At 44.2% G+C, this 24,658-nt stretch overlaps 1 protein-coding gene across 2 annotated transcripts in view; it reads right to left on the bottom strand.

Annotated features, from left to right (window-relative positions):
• Positions 1-1,672: 1,672 nt before the first annotated feature.
• Positions 1,673-24,658, bottom strand: part of CUNH1orf21 (chromosome unknown C1orf21 homolog) — a 179,869-nt gene continuing 156,883 nt past the window's right edge. For both annotated transcript variants that reach the window (XM_070396536.1, XM_070396537.1), the window contains 3 exons: positions 20,703-20,779; positions 13,500-13,560; positions 1,673-2,470 (listed from right to left, as the gene is read on the bottom strand). In XM_070396536.1, coding sequence (XP_070252637.1) covers positions 2,432-2,470; positions 13,500-13,560; positions 20,703-20,779 — 177 coding nt within the window. In that variant the 3' untranslated portion in view covers positions 1,673-2,431. The remainder of the gene's footprint in view (positions 2,471-13,499; positions 13,561-20,702; positions 20,780-24,658) is intronic.

The raw sequence follows: 24,658 nt of genomic DNA, 5'->3' as shown, positions 1-24,658 counted from the left end.
ACAGCTCTGCGTGTTGCTAACATCATCCGGCACGTCTTGCCAGTCCCCTCAGCCCCCCATGCCTTAGATCTATTTCTAGCGGTCCCCAACGCGTCTGCAGATAAAATCGCTTTTGTACTTCAAAGAGGTCTCTGGCATCGACACCGGAAGACAGACCTCCAGGTGAAAAGTCCGAGTTTCCCAGGAACTGGTTTCCGGTTTCACCAAACACTCACCCGCCAGGTTCCCGAGAAACACTGGGTGCTGTGCACACGTGTGTCATGTCAACATGCTAAACGTGACGGTCAGCAAAATGACACGAGCACGTTTCATCTTCGGACAGAAGGTGGCGATTTTCAGGGCAGTCACTCCCTGAGACTCCCAGTGAAGGAGTGACATGGGAGATGGCGAGCGTTTGCTTCCTAAGAACAAGAAATCCCGGGGCCAGGTCATCGGCACAGCAGTGAGCACAGTCCTCCATGGACACGTTGGAGGTGGGGCTCAGGGCTCAGCAGTTCGATTACGGTTGAGAAAAACTGTTTTAGTCACTTGGCCAAAACCATACACAGGGAGGGAACTTAAAACCCTGGGGCGACTCGACTCTCCCGGCATTTTCCTGCTTGAAGCAGGATAAAAAGCCTTGCATGTTGGCTGCGTCTCTATTTATGTAACAACCGCAGCTGCTCCCCAGAATAGCTGCTGCTGGCTGGAAGGAGGAAGGGCTCTTGCTGCTAACGTGTGAGTCCCTTTTCTATCGCTCTTCACCCAGTTTCCTGCCTCTCCCCTTGGCGCGCTGGGTCTACAAGGAGACCAGGGACCTCACCACTCGCTCGTGGCGCCCTCGGATATGGGCCACGTGGATGGATTTTAAAGTCAAGGCTCCTCCTCTCAGGGAGAACAAATTTAGACTCTGATTCTATTCTGTGGCAGGCGATCGCTCGACTCCCAGAACACACCAACTACCCACCTTCGGAGAAAGGCCGATGGCGAGGCCCTTCCCACTCACAACCCCCAAAGAGAGACACAGGCAGACAGACAGCGCCCCTTCTGTGTTTCCGTGGGACAAACTGGAACCCGGACTGCGGGCGTAGCATTGAATATAAGGCGCCCTCCCCAGGAAGTAGCAAAGACAACCCTCGTCGCAGCTATCAAATGCGTTAAAAAAATACAAAAGTTATTTTTCTCCTTTTGATGGCTATTTACTTGTGACAACATTTGTTAAAAATATTACTTCTGTCTTTGGGAAGAGATCATTCTCTTCGTATAATATGGAAAAATAAACTCTACCAAACCACAGTTCACATCGCCCACCACGGCCTCCAGACCTCCTCTGAGGGTCAATGCGCTACGTTTTCAGGGAGGGAACCCTTTCTCACTGCCCTATCCAGGGCTACAAGGAGGGGGAAAAGAAGTGACCAGGCTCTGAGTCACTGAGGGGGGAGAAGTAGGAAGTAGGATGGTTTCTTTGCTAATAAAAAGGTGACAGGGTGGCTTTGGGCCCTCCTAGAAAGTCATGGGGGGTCCCCTCATCTCTTCTGACCACTTGCGGCCCAGCTAATGCGTGGTCGCTTACCCCTGGGAGGGGTAGGGAGCCATTTAGGCCAAGTCTCGGTGCCACGGCAAAGGAGGGCTCCTCTTCCGCACCCAGGAGTATCGGAGAACACTGAACTGGATGAATGGGAGAAGACAAGGATACATAAAAACAGTAAAATGTTTATTTCCTTAGAAAAAAAAGTGGGGGAGAGGGATTTGAAATGATTGTGATCACAAGTCCGTCTGCCTCTGAGCAAAGCCAATGTCGCGAGCTCACTGCTTGATGGAGATACCCCAGTAAACGAAACAGCCTGCTGCGGGCTCCTGGGTGGCGCCCAGGAGTCAGGTCACAGCATGCTTTCTGCCGCTTCGTAGCGGGGAACCAAGGCTTGAGTGGCAACCATCCCATCTCCAAAGCGCAACATCGCCCGCCCACGAGAAGCAAGGCTCTGGACCACTTTGGGACAGACAGGGAGGAAGGAGAGAGGGAAGGAGACGCTTAGAAGCGGGACCGCCCAAGAACAGAAGTCCGAGAGCCGAGTTCACCACTACCTCATCTCATAGAAAACGGGCTGGAGAGCCCCTGTAAGACCGACAGTATCTTTAAGGTGAAATCGCAGAATTTTGCTGCACACCTGGACACGAGAGAAGTGAAAAGTTGCAACAGGTTTTAACTAGCAGCAACAAAGAAAGTTCAATGACAGGTTTTTTTTTGTGTGTTTTGTTTTGTTTGTTTTTTTAGCAATATTCCTTTGCGAGTTCATTAGGAAACACTGTAATTTAATGGGGCATATGATATGGAACGATCTTCTTTTGCTATAATGCTGTTCCGTGAAGAGGACCGACCTTTGCAGAGATTTCGACTGGGGTGTCACCTATTTACACAGTAGTAGCTCCTGGTTCGGGTGTCAGGTCGGTGCTATGTGATATCCTCTTCTTCCGAACAGTAATCTCGACCCTGGAAGGGGAAAGGAAGAGAGTGACATGTGAGTGAGAAATTCCAAGCAGAGCCCGACACAGTCACTCCTGTATCCATTTTCTGTCGGCTCCTGTCTCTTTGCACCAAACCCCAGAGCTCATCAGCGACCACCGGCCAACAGGATAGATGCGTCATAACGACCTGTTTAGAAACTGTATATACCAATTTATAAACTGCAGAGACCTCAAGGCATGGCAATCTGACCAAGCCCCAAATAAGCCTTACTTTCTATGGGTAAGAACTCATACCACCATACAGGACCCAGCCTTTCACCGAGAGAGGAGCACGTGGATGCTCCATTCAGGAGGCCAATTTCTCATCAACGAGAGACACGGAAATGGACAAGGAACAAGGCGCTTTCCGCTGGGGCCAGGGCAGCTCACATCTGATAGCTGTGTCTCCGTGCCCGGAATTTACAATTTTACAGAAGGGGATGGAGTAATCCAGGGATGTCTTAGTTTTAATCCATTCTAAATTAAAACAGGATTAAAATAACAACAAGGACTCAATGACTATAACATATCTTAAGACTATGTTTGGCATGTGTGGGATGCACCAGAAAGACAAAAATGCCTTTGATTCATTCGCTTACAAGAAGGCTTGCGGACTCTATGCAATTGCAACATGTGAACATATTTCATCTTCTTTCCAGCAGGACGTAAACTCTATGAAGGCGCCCTGAGGACTGGGGTTTAAGCTCCACATCTGACCTGGCTGGGTTGCCTCGGTCGAACCCCACGGCTTCCTGGTCTGTAATCCATCACAGGAACAGAACACCTGCCCGCATCACAATGTCGAAGACGAGGGCTTTGTAGAAGTCACCATTAATACTGTTTGCATCCTTTGTCCTTTTTCTTTTAAAATACATGCTATATGTTTCAATTTTTTTGGGGGGGAGGGGAATATTCCTTCAAAAACAGCATTTTCTCAATAACTAGAACTTATTCAAAAAAGCATCTCAAACTTAAAGAATATAATAATTTTGCATAAAACTATTTACCAAGTGTATTACATGTTTCTTTGTCACAGTATCTGTATATTGGGAGTATTTCCCATTCTCCTAATATTTAACTGTCGTTGTGATGAATTATTGGACCATCTGGCTGAAGGGTGATTGATTCGAGCTTCATTGATTCTAGCTCTGGGATCTCACTTAGTTACCTCTGGGTCTCAGTTTCCCCATCTGTACAACAAAGCTAACAACAGTCCCTACTTCACAGGGTTGCTGGAGATTAAATGAGTTAATAGTAGTAAAGTGATCCCATAGTGCCTGGCATTCATTAGCGTATTTTAGTTTCCTCCACCGTCTGATTGCCAGCTCTCCCCCTGCTACTTGCGGAGTGCCTGACCCCAGGGTGGTCTCCAGGCTGGTTTTATTTGCTGCATGAAAACGCCTCCTGGGCAGAGAAACTGGGCAACAGCCTCCCTGAGAAGAGAAGAGTGTGCTCAGCAGTCACCCCACAGTGACGGCCTCCCTGGGACCCCTCCCAAGCAAATGGGGACCCATCAGGAGACACCCTCCGGGCCACATGGTGAAGAGTGAGAAAGGAGAACCTCACGGACCCTGGCTGTTGGGAGTTTATTCCCCAGTGTGGGAAACAGGACACAACTGGACATAGCAACGCTATGCTAGAAGCCCACCTACCAGGTGGGGCTCTCCTCACAGGCCCCGGAATAGACCTGTAAGTGGGCACGGGGCGTTCAGCTGGAGGGGAAAGGCAGGGCTCATGGAGTTTTCAAAAATAAGGACAGAGGACACATTTCCAGTGTATATGGGGACACACGCTGATGTGTGACGTCGGCAAATGACTGGGCTTTGGTTTCCTGGGGATAATCATCGTCTCTGCCTCGGAGGGTCATGATCAGGATTAAGTGGAAAAAAACACAGTGCCTGGCAGGTAGTCAATACATATTAGCTGCTGGTATTGTTATGACTATTAAACCGCGTGCTCGTCCAGCCCCCTGGCAGAGGAATAGGGACCCCTTCCTGCGACTGACAGGTGAGGACTGTGGTCCTAAACTGTGACATGACAGGTGTCAGGGACTCCTTCCTCCCACCACAGCCTTGCACCCAAGACAGGCCACACGTACACGCTCTCGAATAAGACGTCTATGGCAGACACCTAAGTCCCTTCCCTTCTTCTATCTAACGCAGGCCTCACATCGAAGTAAAGGCCCAGCTGGCCAGGATGGGGTTCAGAGGGCCCCGCATCCACAAGGAAGACTTGGGCCCAGTGACAGACAGACAGACAACACACAGGCGAACTGGTGCACTCATTGATAAAGCAGCGTCTCCAACTCCATAAACGGGTTATGAAGTAGAAGGTGCATTTCAGACCCTCCACGTTGACTATGACCATAAACAAGTGCCTCCTTTGGAGGAACAAATCTATATAAACGTCTGTGTACACTCAAGACCGCAACTTGCATTTCCCAAGCATCGGCTCCTCTGTAATGACCATAATTGCTGTGAGAAGGAGAAGGAAAACGGCGTTGGTTGCTTTGCAGACATTATTTCATTGGTATTCACGCCAACCCTGGCCAACCTTGCAAGGCGGGAGGGGGTGCCTTGTGGGCAAACCTCAGACCAGCCCAAGGGCCCAGGGTAATCCGTGCCCTCCCCGCCGGCCCCGCCCCACCAACTGTAGTAAGTTGGTAACAAAATTCAAATTCAAATCAGTTTCATTTTTGTTATTGTCACCTGTTAGCAGCTCTGAGAAACAAATATTTTATGAGCAGAAACCTGAAAATCACAAACATCAAGAGCGCGAACTCCCAGATGGCCAGCATCGCTTTAAGAAATGGGAACCGGAGGGAGCTGCACCTTGAGTGGCCTCCTCTTGGCATCACCTGGGGCCCCACTTGCACACCAGCCCTACCGGGCAGGGGCAGGACAGGGAGCTTGCTTCTGTGACACGACTTCAAGTCTCATTTGCATTTTTAAAGAGCTGTGCTAAAAAAGAGTGCCTTAAAACCTTCAGCTGTCAGAAGGCAGGAAGTGGGCGTAGCTGGGTGTGGGAGACACACAGCATTCTCTGAGCTGGAGCGCGCCCTTTCCCCTGCAAGGCACGACAAACTGGAAGTCTTTGTCAAGGGGCTCTGGGCAGTTGGAATGAGCGCCTGCTGCACACAATCTCACCCTTGTGCAAAGGCCCCACTGAGAGCTACAGTGCAGGGTCCCTCCCAGGGCCCCACAAGCTGGAGGACCGGAAATGCCCGATGATGCTGACCAGGAAGGGTTGTTGGAAGAACCGCATGGGCATTTTGGTGCAGACACACACACAAATCACAGCATTTGCTGACCGAAGTGTCCCTGACTGTGCCCTTACTCTGCAGGGGAACACCCTCTATCCTCTTCCGCTGTTTGCATTACTTTCTTGGAAACGTACGGAAGTTTATGTCAACTCAGAACATACATTTCCAAGGCGCTAGGGTAAACGATTTTGCCTGTTGAAATGTCTAGGCTAAGAATTAGAGATATTAAGGAGTAGCAAAGGAAAAAACACTATCCTACTTTCAAATTCTGCAAGCTTTAAAAAATCTTTATTGCTGAAAGTATTATATATGTCCTCCCTCCCCCCGCCACCCCCCGCCTCACCCCAGGCCTTCACCACCCTATTGTCTGTGTCCATGGGTTTTGCTTATATGCATTCAAATTCTAAAATTCTGCATGTTGAAAGAGGAACGCTCAATGCGCGAATTCAAAAAAAGAAACTGTTCCTGCAAAGTGCCTACAGTACCTTTCCTCCTCAAGTTTAAGTACACAAGCAATCTAGGCCTGACCGTGCAGTTTCAGGTGCAATTTTATCCTGTTAGTCTTCAGTATATTTTTGTAAACAAGGGTGCATTGGGCTAATACATGCACCCCGGGCATTTAAGAATCAACTGTGAACTGTGTACTTTCCCAACGGAGTGGATTAGAGCTAGGTCAAAATGGCTGAGAGGAAGCACTGAGCCTCAGTTTCTCCATCTTTAAAATGGGAACGGTAAGACCTAACTTGCAGTGTTGTGAGAATTAGAAGTAAAATACATAAGGCTGTTTAGCAAAGCATGGCACATAGTAGGTACTTAGTAAACTACAGCTCTTATGATGATATTGAAAAATGAGATCAATAGATCCAACAGCTCATAAACTGTGTCGGTGAGAAATTTGGCCCACAGCTAGATCAATTCGTTACATTCAGGTCCTTAGTCAAGCCGAGTACCTCAGGGCCTGGATGCTTGTCCTTCTTCCTTCCTGGCTGGCTCCTGCTGACCCCAGCCCTCAAGCATCCATTTCTTCTCCTTCTAAATCTCTGCTCAAATGTCACCTCATTGTCTTCCTTGAACATCCTATACTCAATAACGCGTCTTACTCTGCTTCATTTTCATTTATATTACTTATCATCACCTGACATTATTAGTGTATTAATTGATTTCTTAATTGGCTGTCTTTCCCCTTGAATGGAAGTAACGAGTGGGCAGGAACTGTTTCACACTCTGTTGCACCCTCAGGATTTAGACCAGTGTCGGCAGCCTGTCAGATACTTGATGAGAATTTGCTGAATAAATGAAAGGATGAAGAACACTAGAGAGAGCTGAAATCTCGGAGTTGGATGGGACCTAGAGGCTTTCCCCTCTGACCTCTCATTTAACATAGGGCGGCCTCCGCTTTCCACCTTGCAGACAGGGAACCCTCTCTTTTCGGCTGGAACACGTCAGGTGCTTTTCCAAGCTGCCTGTGAAACCCCTCAGCAGCAGAGCCCAAACCCTGCTTGTGCCCACAGAACTGCTTAGTCTGGGCCTTTGGGACCGGAGGATAGGCCTTCCTCGATCAACAGCATTCCTGGTCCATCATCTACAAATAACGTGGTCTCCATCGAGGTCTCCCTCCTTTGCATGTGCTTCTGTTTTACAACAGTTGTGTTTTTTTTAAATAGACCCACCAAAAAATTACCAACAAAGAAGAAAACATCCAAGGAATGCAGCCTAGGATGTGTGAAAGTTAGGTACTGACAAAGGGAATCACCAGTAACAACAGATTCCAAAAGAATCAAAGTGCTACCTCTTAGCAATAATAGAACAGAATGTCAAACTGAACTTCTGTCAAAGCTCTGGAGAGAGACAACGCTTCAAGGAAACAGAAGAGATCACAAGGTAAAAGGAAAGAAGAGCCCATCTGATCACGGGAGACTGAACTCTGCATGTCAGAAAGTAATGCCACGAAATACAAAGGCTAACCTCATCCTGGGAAAAATACCCACAGCATACATGTGTGCATGATGGAAGTTATGTGGGACGCTCACACCAATAAAAAAAATGAACCGGGAGAGGATCTCAAAAGGGCACAAAGTGGAAACTCAGAGCAAATTAAAACCAATAAACACACCAACAGAAAAGTGGTCTGCTGTAGTAATGAAAAATACAAATTAAAATAACGCTATTACTTAAAAATAGCCACACCCACAATGAAATGTGACTCTCATATATTGCTGGCCTCAGTGTAAAATGGTATATAGCTGCCTTGAAAAGCAATTGGGTGATAGGTATTGTGAGTCATAAAAATGTGCACACCCTTCATTATAGAAATCATAGAAATCAGTATCCAAAGATAAACTCCCAAACACATATTTAAAAAATATACATGCATTGGTTCCCTGGGCTGGAGGTGGGAAAGGGGATGGACTGTAAGTGGGCAGGAGGGATCTTATTGAGGTGATGGGGAATTTTCTAACTGGGGTGTGGTGATGGTTGTGCAACTTGGTAAATTTACTAAAATTCATTGACTTGTACATTTCAAATGAGTAAATTTTATGGTATGTAAATTATAGCTCCATAAAGTTGTTAAGAGCATGTGTAAAAATATTTTCACTGCAGCATTTTTATTAAGCATGACAAAAATCCATCGAATATCCACTCCCCTCCCCTCCACCAATAAAAAAAAAAGCTTCCTGAGGTATGGCTCCTGTGCTTCCTGCTGCCACGCAAACACCACCAACAGGACCGATCACCACGTGTCCCAAACAGGCAGGTCCTTGCTAGGTACCACTGTTTCCACACACATTGTTCTCTTCTCTCACACACTCCCAGCCTATGGCATCTTTATGATCTCATCACAACATCATCTCTTCGAGTGACATTTCCCCCAGCTGTTCAAGGGGCAGGTCTCTTCCTCTCCCAGGGGTCCTTCCCACCACCACCACGTTTTACAGTAATTTTAGCCAACATGTCTTTTCGACACCTAATGGAATCCTTGTGTGGCCCCTATCACAATGGTTATGCATAGGCAGGTGTCTGGAGGGAGGCAGTGTTGTGTGTGTGTGTGTGTGTGTGTGTGTGTGTGTAGGGATGGAGGAGGAGGCTACTGAATGACATGATACAGGAGGTGTCCTGGGACTCTCATAAGCGAAGCAAACTGTCAACATTTTGCAGGTCACGGTGGAAAAAGCAGCCCTCTTTAGCAATTCAACGGATAAAGAGTATGGCTTGAGCAGAAATGTCAGCAGAGAAGGGGGCACAGACTGGTTCTGAGGATGGCCCGGAACTTAGGAGAGGCAAGTCAGAGGCAGGGGGCACAAAAGTGGGTAACAGAAGGCCACAGTCCATTATTCACCATTTTTATGTCTATAGGTAACACCTGTGTAAACCACATTTGGAACGACATCTAGTTTACTTTCCACAATATTCAGTCAGGCATCCTAAACTATGTCTTTTGCTGTTGTCACCAGGTTCTGCATTAAAGAACCTCACACTGAGCCCTGGCCAGGTGGCTCAGTTGGTTAGAGCATCGTCCCTCTAGGCCCGTGGTCGGCAAACTGCGGCTCGCGAGCCACATGCGGCTCTTTGGCCCCTCGAGTGTGGCTCTTCCTAAGCTTTAGGAGTACCCTAATTAAGTTAATAACAATGTACCTACCTACAAAATTTGGCTCTCAAAAGAAATTTCAATCGTTGTACTGTTGATATTTGGCTCTGTTGACTACCGAGTTTGCCGACCACTGCTCTAGGCCAAGGTTGCCAGTTCAATCCCTAGTTAGGACTCATACAAGAACCAACCAATGAATGCATAAAGAAGGGGAACAAGTTGATATCTCCCCCCCCCCCCCCCCCCCCCCCGCCGCCCCTACGCCCTGCCCTCTAAAATCAATTTAAAAAACAGAACCTCACATGTACTAGGAACAGAAACTAGATATTCCAGTCAAGATTTTCATGTTTGGTGAAAGCAAACATGAATTTTTGTAATGACGGCTCATTATAGAAGTTGGCTTAAACGAGGCTTATTTCTGTCTGGAAGTGTGAATGATCCTTGTCACAAAGCAGGCTCCTGTGTTCTGACTGACTGACCGAAGAGTGTATCCTCCTCTCCTTTACCTCCCGGGATGATGCTGGGAGCACCTGTTAGTTTCTGGCCTGTGTGGTATTTCGCTTCTCCTACCCACTATCTGCTTCCTTTCCGTGATTCGTCTTCCTCCCCTCTCTTCCTAACTGTGGGCTTCCTGAACCTCCGTGTCTTGACTCAGTTATGCCTCCTGCATAGCCTTCTACCCTGCACTGTGCAACTGACCGGCTTTCCAAGCACCAAAGAGGATCTTGAGCAATGAAACCCAAATGCCACAACTGGATTTTGGTGCAGAAATTTAACGGGTCATCTTCCGTCTCTGCCCCCCTAACACCCCTCCCCCGCAACCTTTCCCTCCAGGTATCACCAGCCAGAGACAACCTCAGATGCAGTTTCTATGAGCATCTGGCCATGAAGCTCTGCCCCTGAAGCAGGAATACCGGGCGGGAGAGCTGCCTTCCACCCCTTGGGCAGTGGGAACAATGAGCTAGAATCCAGAACAAACATGATCAGAAGGAGGCGGGAAAGGCAGGGAAAGTAGAATGAAAGCCTCCTCTCCCTCCCCGCCCCGTGAAGGGCGGCTCTTCCATCCTCCTCCTGTGGGACCACGGCCAGGGCTGGACTCACAGAGCGTCTCCAGACAGGGTGCGTTTCAATAGCATTTTCACTTACGGTCCAACAACAATTTACAACAAACGCCGAAGAAAAGCAAAAGTCATGAGCTGTGCTGTTCGTCTCCTCCCCCGACTTAGTTCATTAGAAAAACCAATCGAGGCATTAATGGCTGTCTCTGTTTCTAACAGGCTTTATTCTAATTAGACTCACACGTTATTATTTCAGTTGGAAAAAGGTCTGGGTTTGTAATGAGCAGGAGGAGTGTGACAGCCTCCAGCCTCTGACAGCTCCTTGGATCATCTAAGGGAAGGATCCCCAGGGTACCAACAGCAGTGACAACAATTCCAGTATATTGGGCTTTTCATTTCCAAGAGAGAATGAGTATTAACTAAACGGCTTTAATCCCCTCCCCTCGTGAAGTGTTTAATAAACCCAAATCCTCATCCGACAGACAAAAGGGGGGCTATGTTAGAAGCTTTATGGCACACAGCTGTCAAGCTTTCTCTGCTGATGGCATTCAGATGACCTCAAAGATGCTGTTCCCCAGGAGGAGGCGAGCAGGAGTGAGGATAAGAGGAGCAGGGATAAAGAAGGTGGGCGCCCATGTCTCTGGGCCACACTCAACTGATATTCTCGAGCAGGCGTGGGCAACTTTCTTTGCCAAGGGCCACACAGTAAACACATTAGGCCTTGCATTCCGTATGGTTCCTGCTGCAACTCAACTCTGGTGATGTAAGGTGAAGGCAGCCACAGATAAAAGAAAAAAAAAAAAAAAAAAAGCGGGGCTGTGTTCCAATAAAACTCTGTGGACAGTGAATTTGGAAGTTCACATATTTTTTTTCATGTCAGAAAACATGATTCTGCTTCTTGTTTTCCCCACATTAGAACATGTAAAAAACATTTTTGTCTGGTGGCTGGCTTTGGCCCCCCGGCCGCTGCAGAGACTAGCACTACCATCAAACAGCAGAGTTCTACAAAATGGCGTTTTATAAAACTGTTCTTATTTTATACACAAGAAAACCATCAATCAAAATCAAATTTAAAAAATTTCCTACAGCCCCATCTTCCTAATAAATAGCATGTTCAAGTTTCTCTTAAATCTCTGTTCACATATATGTCATTTTAATATCACTTCAATCTATTGACACATTTAACATTATCTTATAAAAATTTTCCCTGTTGTAACTGATTCCTTATACAGTAAACCCTTGATGTTTTTGGACCTGGATTTAAGGGACTTCAGACTTAGCCCTGGCCCATGTCAGATTAAATGACACCCCCTTGCTGAACTAGATTTATCGGGTGATCACTTAATAAGTTATATGATGTCTAATCACTGGGCTGTATGCCTGAAACTGATAAAATATTGTATGTCAACTGTAATTGAAAAATTAAAAATTAAAAAATGTACTCAATAGTGGGAACACTTGTTTTTAACTCATTATTCTCTCTATACCCCGATGCAAAAGGAAAAGTGGAAACTGAATTGCAGATGGGAACAATGAATTTCACTTTTGAGTAGAAAGAGGTAGAATTTCAATTATGGAAACGCACCAGAAAGGAATGAGGTCATTTTAACGCCATGTCAGATTTGTATATGTTGCTTAAAAGATAAATTACAATTTGGATTTCAATTTTTACAGACTACCCCTGACTACTAAGCAGATCTTTTTGTTGCCAGAAAGCTCGCAGAGGAAAAAAGTCCAAATAAACTGAGAATGAAAATATCTTCACCAAAATAGTGGGGACAGATAATTTCTTTTTATGCTCTTCTTTACTAAAACAAAACGTATCGGCAAGTTGAACAGCTTTTGAACCAATATGTGAAACTTGGTAAATTTTCCATCTGAAAAGTCATGCATAAGCCAAAATTTCACTAAAAATAAAAGTAAAATATTATATTCCTAAAATGAGGTTTTGGCACAGTCAGGGAGTGATATAGACTAAACTACCATTTAAATTCATTATCTATCTCTATTTTCACATTGGTGGTATTTGCTCGTCTTTTAGTGGTGCATTAGATTATACAATTATTCTTATTATACAATTATTCTGCTGCTGAAATACTGATGAATTTAAGACCTCTTCATTATCTTCCGTTGAGTGATAGAGATCACAACTGAGAAATTCATGGACAAATCCTCAGATAAAAGAACCACAAAAAGTAAAAAAAAAAAAAAAAGAAAGAAAGAAAAATTAAAACAGAAAAAATTTCAAAGGTAAAATTGGCCTGTGATGCCTTCCTATAGTAAAGACATGTTCTGAATTTAAGATTTTACTCTTCATCTGAATAAAGCTTTCCAATGATAACACTCCAATTTAATAGTTAAAATCCACCTTTCTGCAGTGATGAACTTAAATTCTCCAAGGATGCAAGCCTGTAATCATTAACCATAGTCCATACTTCCTTCAGCTGCTTAGCATATGCTACTCAGAGATCATAAGTATGGGTCCAATTTCCACATGGATCAACCTCGCATCTCACTGTCAGTGTCAAATCCACACATCCCTAGAGGAGCAACTTGGAGACTCTGCTTTGGAGCCTCAGAGAAGTGGGCTCCCAATGGTATTATCATTATTATCATCATTGCAAAACAGGGTAAGTTACTCAAGCATTCTGAGCCTCAGTTTCCTTGCCTGTAAGACGCAGATAGTACATGTCTCACAGTTATTACCCTGAGGTGGCTACTGACTGCAACGTGCACACGAGGTAAGAACTTAAGAGTAGTGTCAGGCACTAGGTAGCTGTTGGCAGGTACCTTCTCGCTTGCAGTCTGAGGTCAGAGCAGGGCTTCAGGGGCAGACAACACACAGTGGTCAGAACACTGTCCCTAGAGACAACGCGTCTTTATCTGGTGTTGCTCACTTTAATGAATGATCAGGGGTAGCCCAGGGTTCTGGGAAGCTTCCTTAGACACGAAACATTCTCACAGTCACATTTTCTTGGCGTAGGGGGAACTTCTGTTTTAACTCTCTACCCAGCCCCTTACAAGAATAACTTCGTGACACAGGAACCATAAGATTGTTACCCTCACCCAAGAGGCAATTAGTCTTGAAACATGTACTTTGACTCCTTACCTTCTCGATTTTTTCATCCAGCATTCTGAAGAATTCTTGTTGGCTCTCAGAGATGTGCATGCTGAAAAACAAAGAGTGCACATTTCAATGTTTTCTTAAACCTCCTCCCTCAAGGAAAAATGCTGAGGCCCTAAACTTGGAGGTGGACATTTCTTTATTGCAGACTTTCCCACAGAAATACTCTGAAGTTATAGTAAGAATAAGTGTTATGACAGTAATCCTTACAGATGCATTTCATAAGAGTCTATCAGTTCCTGCGATTTAAGGAAATACAATTTCCTGTCAATGTACATGTTATTTACAGGGGTGTTATTGGGAGCTATGTGCCAAATTTTTCTTCAGATACATATTTGTGATTTAAAAAAGGATAGGCAAGCAGCACATGGCATATTTCCACCCTGTGGATAACCCTAGCTATTATATGGAAATGTGTATTTTGCAAAGCATCAGCATGACATTCAGCTGTCTAGATGTGGGCTGGCAGCAAATGAGCTGAGAACTTGACATTGGCCCTGAATACCTTCTGCATTGGCGACAGCGAATGTGCCTCCGAGGGACAGAAATTCCACTGGAATAAAGGAGAAAGTCAGGAGGCAGGTTTGGGTAGCACTTGCCTGTGTGTTTGCTTACCTTACCCCATTTAACAGCAAACCTTGTGAGATGAATGTGGTAACATCAGTAAGCAGAGCCGACATCACCGATGGGAAGGGCAATATATATGATATTAATTGACCACATGATCTCTATTTAAATGTATGTGATTCATGATCTCACAGAGGCAGCGCAGTGCAGATGTTAGCAGGGGTGAGGCACAGACCTCTGATTCCTCATCTAGAAAACCTTCGGGCACTCACGTTCTATGACTGTTGCTAACCTCCATTCACTCCTTTATTGAACTATCACAGCACGAAAACAATAATGTGTGCTTAGTACTCAACATATGCACATTAGATGGACAAAAGGGGAACTCTTCAGTAAAATCCACTCTCCAAATGGGTCTGCCCTCCTGTGAGCAAGAGTGTCTGGGTCCCATTAAGGAAAAAACAAACACAGCAAACCTCATAGACACAGACAACAGTAGGTGATTAGCAGAGGGGAAGGGGAGGAGGGGGAAGTAGAAGAGGGTAAAGAGGGGAAAATGGTGATGGAAGGAGACTTGACTTGGGGTGGTAAACACACAATACAATCCACAGACGATGTTTTATAGAATTTTACACCTGAAACCAATATTATTTTATTAACCAATGTCACCCCAATAGAGTCAATACGAAAGAATGCCCAGGCTCAAGGGTCCGTATCAGGAGCTTGGGACCAAGGTTGATGGTGACGGCCCCAAGGTGGTAAAGCAAAAACTAAAACCTCAGTGGTTTCAGCTTTGTGCGGTTTCACTACATGTTTTGTAATCAATAAAAAACACACAACAAAAAACAGGCATCCCTTTGGTTAAGACAAATTGGATGAAAGCCGCCCAACCCAGAATTAATGAGACAAGGCAGTGTATTTCCAACCCCACCTGGATCTGGAACGAAATAGTAACCTTACTTTGGGTAGAGGGCCAAGACAGGAAGTAAACGACCACTTCCACCTTCCCTCTCGCCCTTGGAGAAACAATTCTAACCAAAGCCTTCCATCGGGCGTGTCTCTAGGATCACAAATTTGATACAGAAACGATGTCCCCTCGTCTAAGAGCAGTCCAGCATCTCTGCCTCATTCAAACATCTATGAGGAAGAGTCACCCACCAGACACGTTCACTATCTTGCCCCTTGAAAGACAGTGTGTGGACTGTGTTAGAAAATACTGAGCAGTAGGGTGACTTATTTATCGTCCAATCCTGACGCTCTACACAAGCTCTTTCAGACAAACCCTATTGTCCCTGGAAGTGACAGACACTGCCGGATGGCACAGAGGCTGCACGCGGTCCCTGTCACCTGTGCATCCTCCTGGGTAGGATGCACCTGAAAGCATGAGGCTTACTCGGCTGTTTCCCAGGGGATTGTTTCAGAGAGAAGTCCCGAAACCCTCCAACGAGGGCAGAGCCAGGATTTGTACTCTGACAAAATAAATCAGCCCATGTTGACTGACTGCCACTTAGATAAATGTGAACGACCTCTTCTCCTATGGAGACCCTGTCAACACAGTGGCATTAATAATAGTTCTTTCAAAAGTTTACGCTGCACTGTGAGAAACAGTCCCTAGGTAACGAGATTCCTGGGTGCTTTCTGATGCCCAATTTGAGGATCGTGAGTGGGGAGCCAGGAGGAGGAAAAAGCACATGGGTTTTCTGTTTCCTCCAGGTATTGGAAAGGAATAATTGAATTATGATTTAGTTTAAAAAGTATAAATACTTGATGCTAAATTAGATATAAAAATCTTTTATAAAAGCCTGTATGATAGCCCTAGCTGGTTTGGCTTGGTGGATAGAGTGTCAGCCTGTGGACTGAAGGGTCCCAGGTTTGATTCCGGTCAAGCGCATGTACCTTGGTTGTGGGCACATCCCCAGTAGGGAGTGTGCAGGAGGCAGGTGGTTGATGTTTCTGTCTCATCGATGTTTCTAACTCTCTCTCTCTCCCCCTTCCTCTCTGTAAAAAATCAATAAAATATACATTAAAAAAAAGCCTGTATGGTGGTGCCTGATTTAATTAATAAAGCTTAACAATTTTAGTAATCCTTGTTTCTAATAACAACAACTCCAACTGGGAAAACCCAGTGCTGCATGGAGGACAACGTGTGGCCCCTGTTGACCTTGGCAATGCTCTTGTGAGTTAACCCTGTGCTAGCATAGGCCCTTCTTTCTGTGACTTCTCAGCTTCACGAGACTAGAGATGATAACATGATGGAATTTTACTGACAAGTAAGCAAATGAAAAGAATGTAGTGGGCAACCCAGCTGGCGTGGCTCAGTGGTTAAGCATCAGCCTATGAACCAGGAGGTCACAGTTCGATTCCCAGTCAGGGTGCATGCCCAGGTTGTGGGCTTGAGCCCCAGTGTGGGGCATGCAGGAGGCTGCTGATCAATGATTCTCTCTCACCATTGATGTTTCTCTCTCTCTCTCTTCCTCTCTGAAATCAATAATATATTTTAAAAAGAGAAAGAAGGTGAGCAAAATGAGCTTTCGAGCTGAAAGACACGTGGCTTTCATGTTCAATGACTGAAAGGAAAGTTTCCAAATAATAAAAACTTAAGCAAGAAAAGCATGAGAAGGCAAGGTCCCAATTCCCTAATATGTCACCTGCAAAAATGAAATTCAGTTACTCAGTGGGTTCCTGGCAGATCTTGGCCTGAACATGGTTATTGCTTCATGGTCATCATTATTACTTTTCAATTGGACCTCAGGGAAGTGGGGTTAATCCTAGTCCTCACATCGCGACACACCCTTGTTTGTAGTTCATGCATGGCTCAGGCTCAGTTTTAGTTAATTATTTTGTTTGTTAGTTTTTACAAAATAGTCTAGTAAGCACCCATAACACCAAAATGAAAAACAAAACCTAGGACCTTGACAACAACCTAGAGCTAACTTACCTCCTACCATGACTTACTTTAGTTGTTTTTTTTTTAACTTCACAAAGAGTGCATCACACTCTATGCAATCTTTTAGGGCTTACTCATTTCTTCTGGCATATTACACTGACGAGGTCCATCCAGCCTTGTGCATTCATCTTAACGAATTTAAAGATTAACTTTAAATGAACTAATTTAATATTAACTTGAATATATTCCACTGTGCGAATACAGTGGAGTTTATTTTCCCCACTTTCTTGGCAAAGGCCATTTGGGTGTTTTCTCAATATGAAGGCGTTCTTACCGAGTCACTGTGATAAGCGCTGGGCGTACATGATTCCATTTGCTCCCCAGCCCTATGGGACAGGATTGCTCACCCTCTTTTTTCTCTGAGAAAATTGAAGCTCTGAGACACCAGGTCACTTGCCTGAGATCACAAAGTTGTAAGAATGTGTTCCACGTGTTGCAATCAAATGAAGATGTGAGAATTACCTGCCGTTGTTATTAACAAATCTGCCATTGGCTGGTATGAGATCGTCCTTCCACTCATGGGAAAAACAACAAACCCTCGTTACCTTGTTTAATGCAACTGCATAATAAATGCGTTCCCTTCATCCTGTGAGTCAGCAAGTAGGACAAGTAACACTCTTCTCTTGGGCCCCAGAAGGATTTTTGAGTTGAATTCCATGAACCCTATGTTCTGACGGACAGTTTACAACACACACACACACACACACACACACACACACACGAATGCTGCTGTGTGGAAAACAGGATTTTCTTCATAATTTTAGAATAAACATGTGAGCCATTTTAATCAAGTTCTCTGAGAGCTTCATGGCAGTTTGCAAACCTCGCTGTTTCAGTGTGTCCAAGTTCAATTAGTATTCACTCTACACGAAAACGAAATTCTCCTTAATCCGGTCTCTGCTTAGAACTCAGCGATAAGGGAAGCATTTAAAAATAGCCTGTGTCCCTCGGCTTGGATGAAAAGATGATGAGGTTCTGTCATCAGCTATGGGTCGTTAGTGTAGATCAAAGTGATTCCCAGGGAAGGGAACGAGGGAGACTGTGAGTCTAGCTAGCATCACACTCACCTGAGGGCGCAAACACCGGCCGTCCCATTATACCGACATTGTGGGGAATAAGTGGATTTTAAAAATGCCTCATGTTCTTTGAAAGTGACAAACTTTAATCCCTGAGCTCATTGACCGCCCCCTGAAGAGTCCTAATCGCCTCACGGCAGCAGCCATGGCTGAAGCAATGCCACAGACACCAGGCTAATGTGATTAGGAACTAGGCTATTTTTGTCTCAATTTCCTGGGAGGAATCAGAGATAACACAATTTAGTCTACTGATGATTTTGATTCGTGGGGCAACGATTGCACGTATGTAATGGTCACATTTATCCTGGAACGGGGTGGGGCTGTGTAGAATTTATTAATGTCATCTGGACTGCCAGGAGATTTGCTAATATTTAGGGGAGCCCCACAGAAGAGCTCTGCAGCCTCTGGGATACCAGAGCGTCTTTGAGGAAAAGGGAGTTGGCTTTCACTTCACACACAGTGCATTTTATCACTAAGGTAGATTCAGTTCTAGAACAACCTAGAAAATGACTCATTATTCTCTTTAACTTTTTAATTGTGAAATGCATAACACAGAGAAAACATAGCATGTTATTTGTCTGGTTTTAAATAATAATAATAATAAAAGGACATCCATGGAGTCACCACTCAAATTAAGAATTAGAACCTGTGGTCCCACTGTCTTTCATCGAGTCAGAGAGAACCACGATTCTTAATTTAATGCCTTTTCATTTCTTTGCTTGTCTATTGTGTTATCACTTACACATATATTCTATATTCCTTCGTTCTGCCTGTTTCTGAACTTTATATGAATGAAACTACCTATAGGCAGGTCCTACTACTTACTTTACCACCGTAGCTTTACATTTGTGAGATTCTGTCTTCTTGTTTTTAAAAATATATTTTTATCAATTTCAGAGAGAAAGGGAGAGGGAGAGAGAGATAGAAACATCAATGCAAGAGAGAATCATTGATCGGCTGCCTCCTGCCCACTCCACACTGAGGATAGAGCCCACAAACCGGGCATGTGCCCTTGACCAGAATCAAACCTGGGACCCTTCAGTCCACAGGCCAACGCTCTATCCACTGAGCCAAATAGGCCAGGGCAGATTCCTTCTTGATATGTGCAGCTACAGGTTGTTCGTTTTCACTGATATGTAGTATTCCCATCAAAAGAATATGCCGCATTTTTGTTAGCCATTATATTTTTTTAAAAGTTTTTAAAAAAAATTTAAAATTGATTTTTAGAGAGAGAGGAAGGGAGGAGAGAGCGAAACATCGATAGGCTGCCTCTGCACACCCCCTTACTGGGGATCAAGCCAGAAACCTGGCAATTGTCCCGACTGGGAATTGAACCAGCAACCTTTCAGTTCACAGGACAACGCCCAACCAGCTGAGCTACACTGTCCATTTGGGGTTATCCAAGAGCTTCAGCAGCTCACAGAAACAGCGCTGCTATGGATATGTCTGCGGGCACACATGCCCTAGGCCTTCTCTACAGCAGGGGTGGGGACCTTTTTTCTGCCAAGAGTCTTTTGGATATTTATAACATCATTCAAATAATATAATTCACTTGATAGAAATTTATGTTGCTGTGAAAAAAAGCTAATAGATTTATTGAATTCGAGTCCCGCCTGCGGTTGCCTTGGCAGGGCCAGACTAAAGGACTTCTCAAGGGCCTTATATGGTCCTCGGGCTGGGCATTTCCCTCCTCTGCCCTGAGAGTGACGATGCGGGGAGAAGGTGTGTGCAGGTACACTTTTAGTAGATAATGCAAATTGTTTCCCAAAGTAATGGCACCAGTTTAGATTCCCACCAGCAGGCGTTACGAGTGCCTGTGTTCCATATCCCGGTCAACATTTTGTATTTTTTCATATCGATTAGCCATTCCTGTTTCCTCTTCAGTGAAAGGGTTGTTCATGTCTTCAGCCTATTTTTCTATGAGTTCTCTGCCTTTTATTCATGGACTTGTAGGAATACTTTATATACTAGGTATTCTGCAAATCCAACTACTGTCAAAATTACATGTATTGTCATGTATTACACCTGTTCCATCCTTTTTTGGCCTTTTACTTTCCTACAGTGTATTTGGATAAACAGAAGTTCTTAATTTTAATGTGGTCACCATAATTAATCATTTTCCTTAAGATCTGCATCCTTTGTGACTTATTTAAATTCTTCTCTACCCCATAAAGATATACCCCTTTATTTTCTTCTAATTGATCATTTAAATGCCTGCTCTGTCATATATTATGGACTGTTTTTGGACTCTCCAATCTATTCCTTCCAGTGGTTCTCAACCTTCCTAATGCCGCAACCCTTTAATACAGTTCCTCATGTTCTGGTGACCCCCAATTTTATTGTTACAAATTGAACATAATTAAAGCATAGTGATTAATCACAAAAACAATATGTAATTATATATGTGTTTTCTGATGGTCTTAGGTGACCGCTGTGAAAGGGTCACGGCCCACAGGTTGAGAACCGCTGCTAGACCAAACTATTCTGGTCATAATTAACATAGCTTTATAATAAGTCTTGATTATCTAATAGGCAAAATGGAACTCTGAAAATACTTTTAGCTTTCAAAACAATATAAATATAGGAACTAGGACTTACTTTGCTCGAGGTTGATGAACTAATCCCGGAATCTCTTTGTTAGTTTTAAGTCTTGCATTTGAACTGGCACTTTTTTCCTGAAACACACATATAAGAGACAAGATGAGAACCAGCACTTCAGCAGGAGCATGGATTTTCATCACAGAGACGCTAGATGGTTGGGACCCTCCACGGCTGGTTACTTCACAAGGACCGAAGTCCTGGCAAAGAGGTCACACGGTCCAGGTAGGACTACCAAACATCTTAACAGGGAATGTGGTCACGAAGAAAGCAATTAGCTCTATGACAGCTACGACTCTGTTTAGAAAATGATGTGCAACTGGAATCTGATTTTTAGGCTGAGTTACTGAAAATAGTAAGAATCCAAGAAGAGAAGATTCTCGGGCCAGGAAGAGCAGAGGAGCAAAATCACAGCCTTTGTGGACTTGGCCAGGTAACCGACTTCAGTGCGTTTTCTTTGTAAAAGACAAAGGCATCCAGTTACTGAGGCATAAAGTTTGCACAAGGCTCTAGCAGTGACACTGACAAGAACAGGACTAAAAATAACGACCATTTCCCACCCACAGTGAACACTGGAATCAGATGAGTAAAGCTCAGCACTAGCCTGTATTCAAGAGGCACGTTCTGGCTGTTGGCCTGATCTGATTTCTTATTCCCAGGAAACCAGCCAGATGGGAAAGAAATTCTCTCAGATCTTAAAATACTGATATATCAGTCAGCACACTAGCTCAATAATACTACTCATCTTTACTTTCACAGACATTATTTAAAAAAATATATTCAAGGTGCTTTATACTTTGCTCACAAAACATACCCCTAAAATGAAAGGAAAGACTATTCTAAACCAATTTAAGAAGTGACTATATAGACTCCAGGAACCAGGGTGTGGCAATAGTTCAAGACCCAGGCCAAGGGAAAGAATGAAACTCACATGGGTCAACCCACCTTTCTTACCACATGCAAAGCCATGTGAGAAGGCAGTGAGACAGATGGGCCCTCAAATGAACTCTTCTGAGTTTGTATTTCTCCCAGGATCACAAAAGCCATGTACATCAATGAAATTCCAATGACTCATATGTTCTGGTGGTGGATTGTTACTGACCACCAAACATGAGCTTATCTGTATAACATTGTTATCCCAAAACATAGGGTAATTTTGTGATTTTCTAAGAAAAGAAAGAATCGCTACAATTCCTTTGCAGTTTATCTTTCTTTTGTGTTAATCCTAACCCCAGAGTATTTTCCCATTGATTTGTAGAGAGAGTAGGAGAGAGAGAGAGAGAGAGATATTAGTTGCTTTCCACAATGCCTGACTGAGGATTGAACTTGCAACCCAGATATGTGCCCTTGACCAGGAATTGAACTGTGACCCTTCAGTGGGTGGGCTGACCCTCTAACCCAGTGATGGCGAACCTATGACACGCGTGTCAGAGGTGAAACGCGAACTCATTTTTTTGGTTGATTTTTCTTTGTTAAATGGCATTTAAATATATAAAATAAATATCAAAAATATGTCTTTGTTTTACTATGGTTGCAAATATCAAAAAATTTCTATATGTGACACGGCACCAGAGTTAACTTAGGGTTTTTCAAAATGCTGACACACCGAGCTCAAAAGGTTGGCTGTCACTGCTCTAACCAATGAGCACACTTTGCAGTCTATTTTACCTTCCTTACCTCACACTAAACTTAAGAATGTTTTCATGAACATTTGAAATGTATGACATAGATATTGTTTCCTCTGCTGATGTCATCAGGGAACAACAGATGAGCTGCCTAATTTCTTACAAAGCAGGTGGGAGAACGAGCAGAGAATTCTAAAGCACTAACCCCAGGAAGGCCGGGCCCAAGTCCTCCCTTTACCCTCAGGGTCACACTACCTGGCTCAGAGGCCTGGCACTGTAAATTCATCATTTACTAAATGACACATTTTAGTAAATTTATAGAGCTGTGCAATTGTCACCCCAATCCAGTTTTAGAAAAGCTCTATCAACTCCAAACGTTTCCCCAAATCCATCTGCAGTTATTTCCTGCTCTGAGCTGTAGCCCCAGGAAACCAGTCAGCTTTCTCTCCCTACAAATTTGCCTTTTCTAGATTCATATACATGGAATCCTGTAATAGATAGCCTGGCGTTTTCCACTTGGGTAATGTTTTTGAGGTTTATCCATATTGTAGCCTATTTCAGTATTTCACTTATTTTAATTGCCAAATAATATTCCAGGGTATGGCTATACCACATTTTGTTTAGCCATTCATCTGGATTGTTTCTAGTTTGTGGTCATCACACATAATGCTGCTATGACCATCCATATACATGTCTGTGAGGGCATACGTTTTCATTTCTCTTGGGCAGATTCCATTCCCGGGAGTGAAATTGCTAGAGTATACGGTAAATTTATAGTCAACTATTTCAGATGTGACCAAGGTGGCCGCACCATTTTGCATTCCAACCAGTGATGCATAATGATTCCAGCTTTCCACATTCCCACCAACGCTTGGTAATGTCTTCCATTATTGCCATTTGAGTGGGTGTCTCATTGTGGGCTTTCTTTATTTGAAAGACTTTTTTAAAATGGACTTTTTAGAGAGAGGAAGGGAGAGGGAGAGAGAGGAATGTCTATGTGAGAACATCGATTGGCTGCCTCCTGCACCAACCTTATGGGATTGAGCTTGAAAACCAGGCATATGTCCTGACTGAGTATCAAATCAGCAAATTTTCAGTTCACGGGACAATATAACCAACTGAGCCACACCAGCCAGGGCAAGGCTTTCTTTATTTTAAAAATAAAGTTTGGATTTGTTCTTACATGTCCTTGTATTCCTCAAAATACCTAGTATCTTGCAACACGGAACATTCATATGCCTACTGGTTAGCTGCATTTGCATCCATAAATCAGTTCTGTGTTTGCTTATAGATATCATTTAACTTCTACTCAGGGTGTTTATTGGGGAAGGGAAGGTTTAAAGAGATGTCTTGCCCAGCTAGCGTGGCTCAGTGGTTGAGCGCTGACCTATGAACCAGGAGGCCACGGTTCGATTCCTGGTTAGGGCACATGTCCAGGTTGCAGGCTGTATCTCCAGTGTGGGACCTGTGAGGAGGCAGTGGATCAATGATTCTCTCTCATCATTGATGTTCTTCTCTCTCACCCGCTCGCTTCCCCTCTGAAATCAAATATATATATATATTTGGAAAGATGGAGAGAGAGAGAGAGAGAGAGAGAGAGAGATCTTAAAAAATGAAACAAGCAAACAAACACCACCAAGAAGGGCTGGAGGAGGAAGGAGGCTGATGGGAGCCTCGGATGGAGCAGACCCAGCAGAGAGGGCTGGGCCAGGAAGAGAATTAGACTGGGAGGTGATGTGAGAGATGACTAAGATATTGTTTCCCTTGGCAAGAAACACCTTAATAGTATGTGACACATGAACTAAGTGCCTAAAACAAACTGGGACCAAGTAAGACTAAGTGGAAGCCATTGAAAGGGCTCTCGGCAGGCAGTTTGTAGAGCAGTGTTGTTTTTTTTAAATGTCAACTCTTTAGTAACATTTATATATTTATATAAGTATTACTAATATTTATTACTAGAGGCCTGATGCATGAAGTTTGTGCAAGGGGCTTGGCCCTCGCAGCCCCCGCTTCGTCCGGGAGGTCATACGGCTGTCCCGTCTAATTAGCATATTACACTTTTATTATTGTACATATTTTTAAATTTTTCTTTTGCAATTACAGTTTGCATTTAACATTACTTTGTGTTAGTTTCAGGTGTGCAGCACAGCGGTCCTAGGGAGCAGCGTTGTACGTGACCCGCTCACGCTGGTTTCGGAATCATCTGGATGCGCACAGAAACCCACATCCCCAGGCTCCACACAAACTCGCTGAGTGCGTGTGTCTGGGATCCAGGCCCAGGAATCTGCATCTCAAACAAGAGGCCCAGGTGACCTGAATCCTATTTCAGAG

Source organism: Myotis yumanensis, unplaced genomic scaffold, assembly GCF_028538775.1.
Source record: "Myotis yumanensis isolate MYYU_CA2020_CCGP unplaced genomic scaffold, mMyoYum1.0.hap1 SCAF_17, whole genome shotgun sequence".
Taxonomy (NCBI): domain Eukaryota; kingdom Metazoa; phylum Chordata; class Mammalia; order Chiroptera; family Vespertilionidae; genus Myotis; species Myotis yumanensis.
This window is presented reverse-complemented; position numbering and strand designations above follow the sequence as displayed.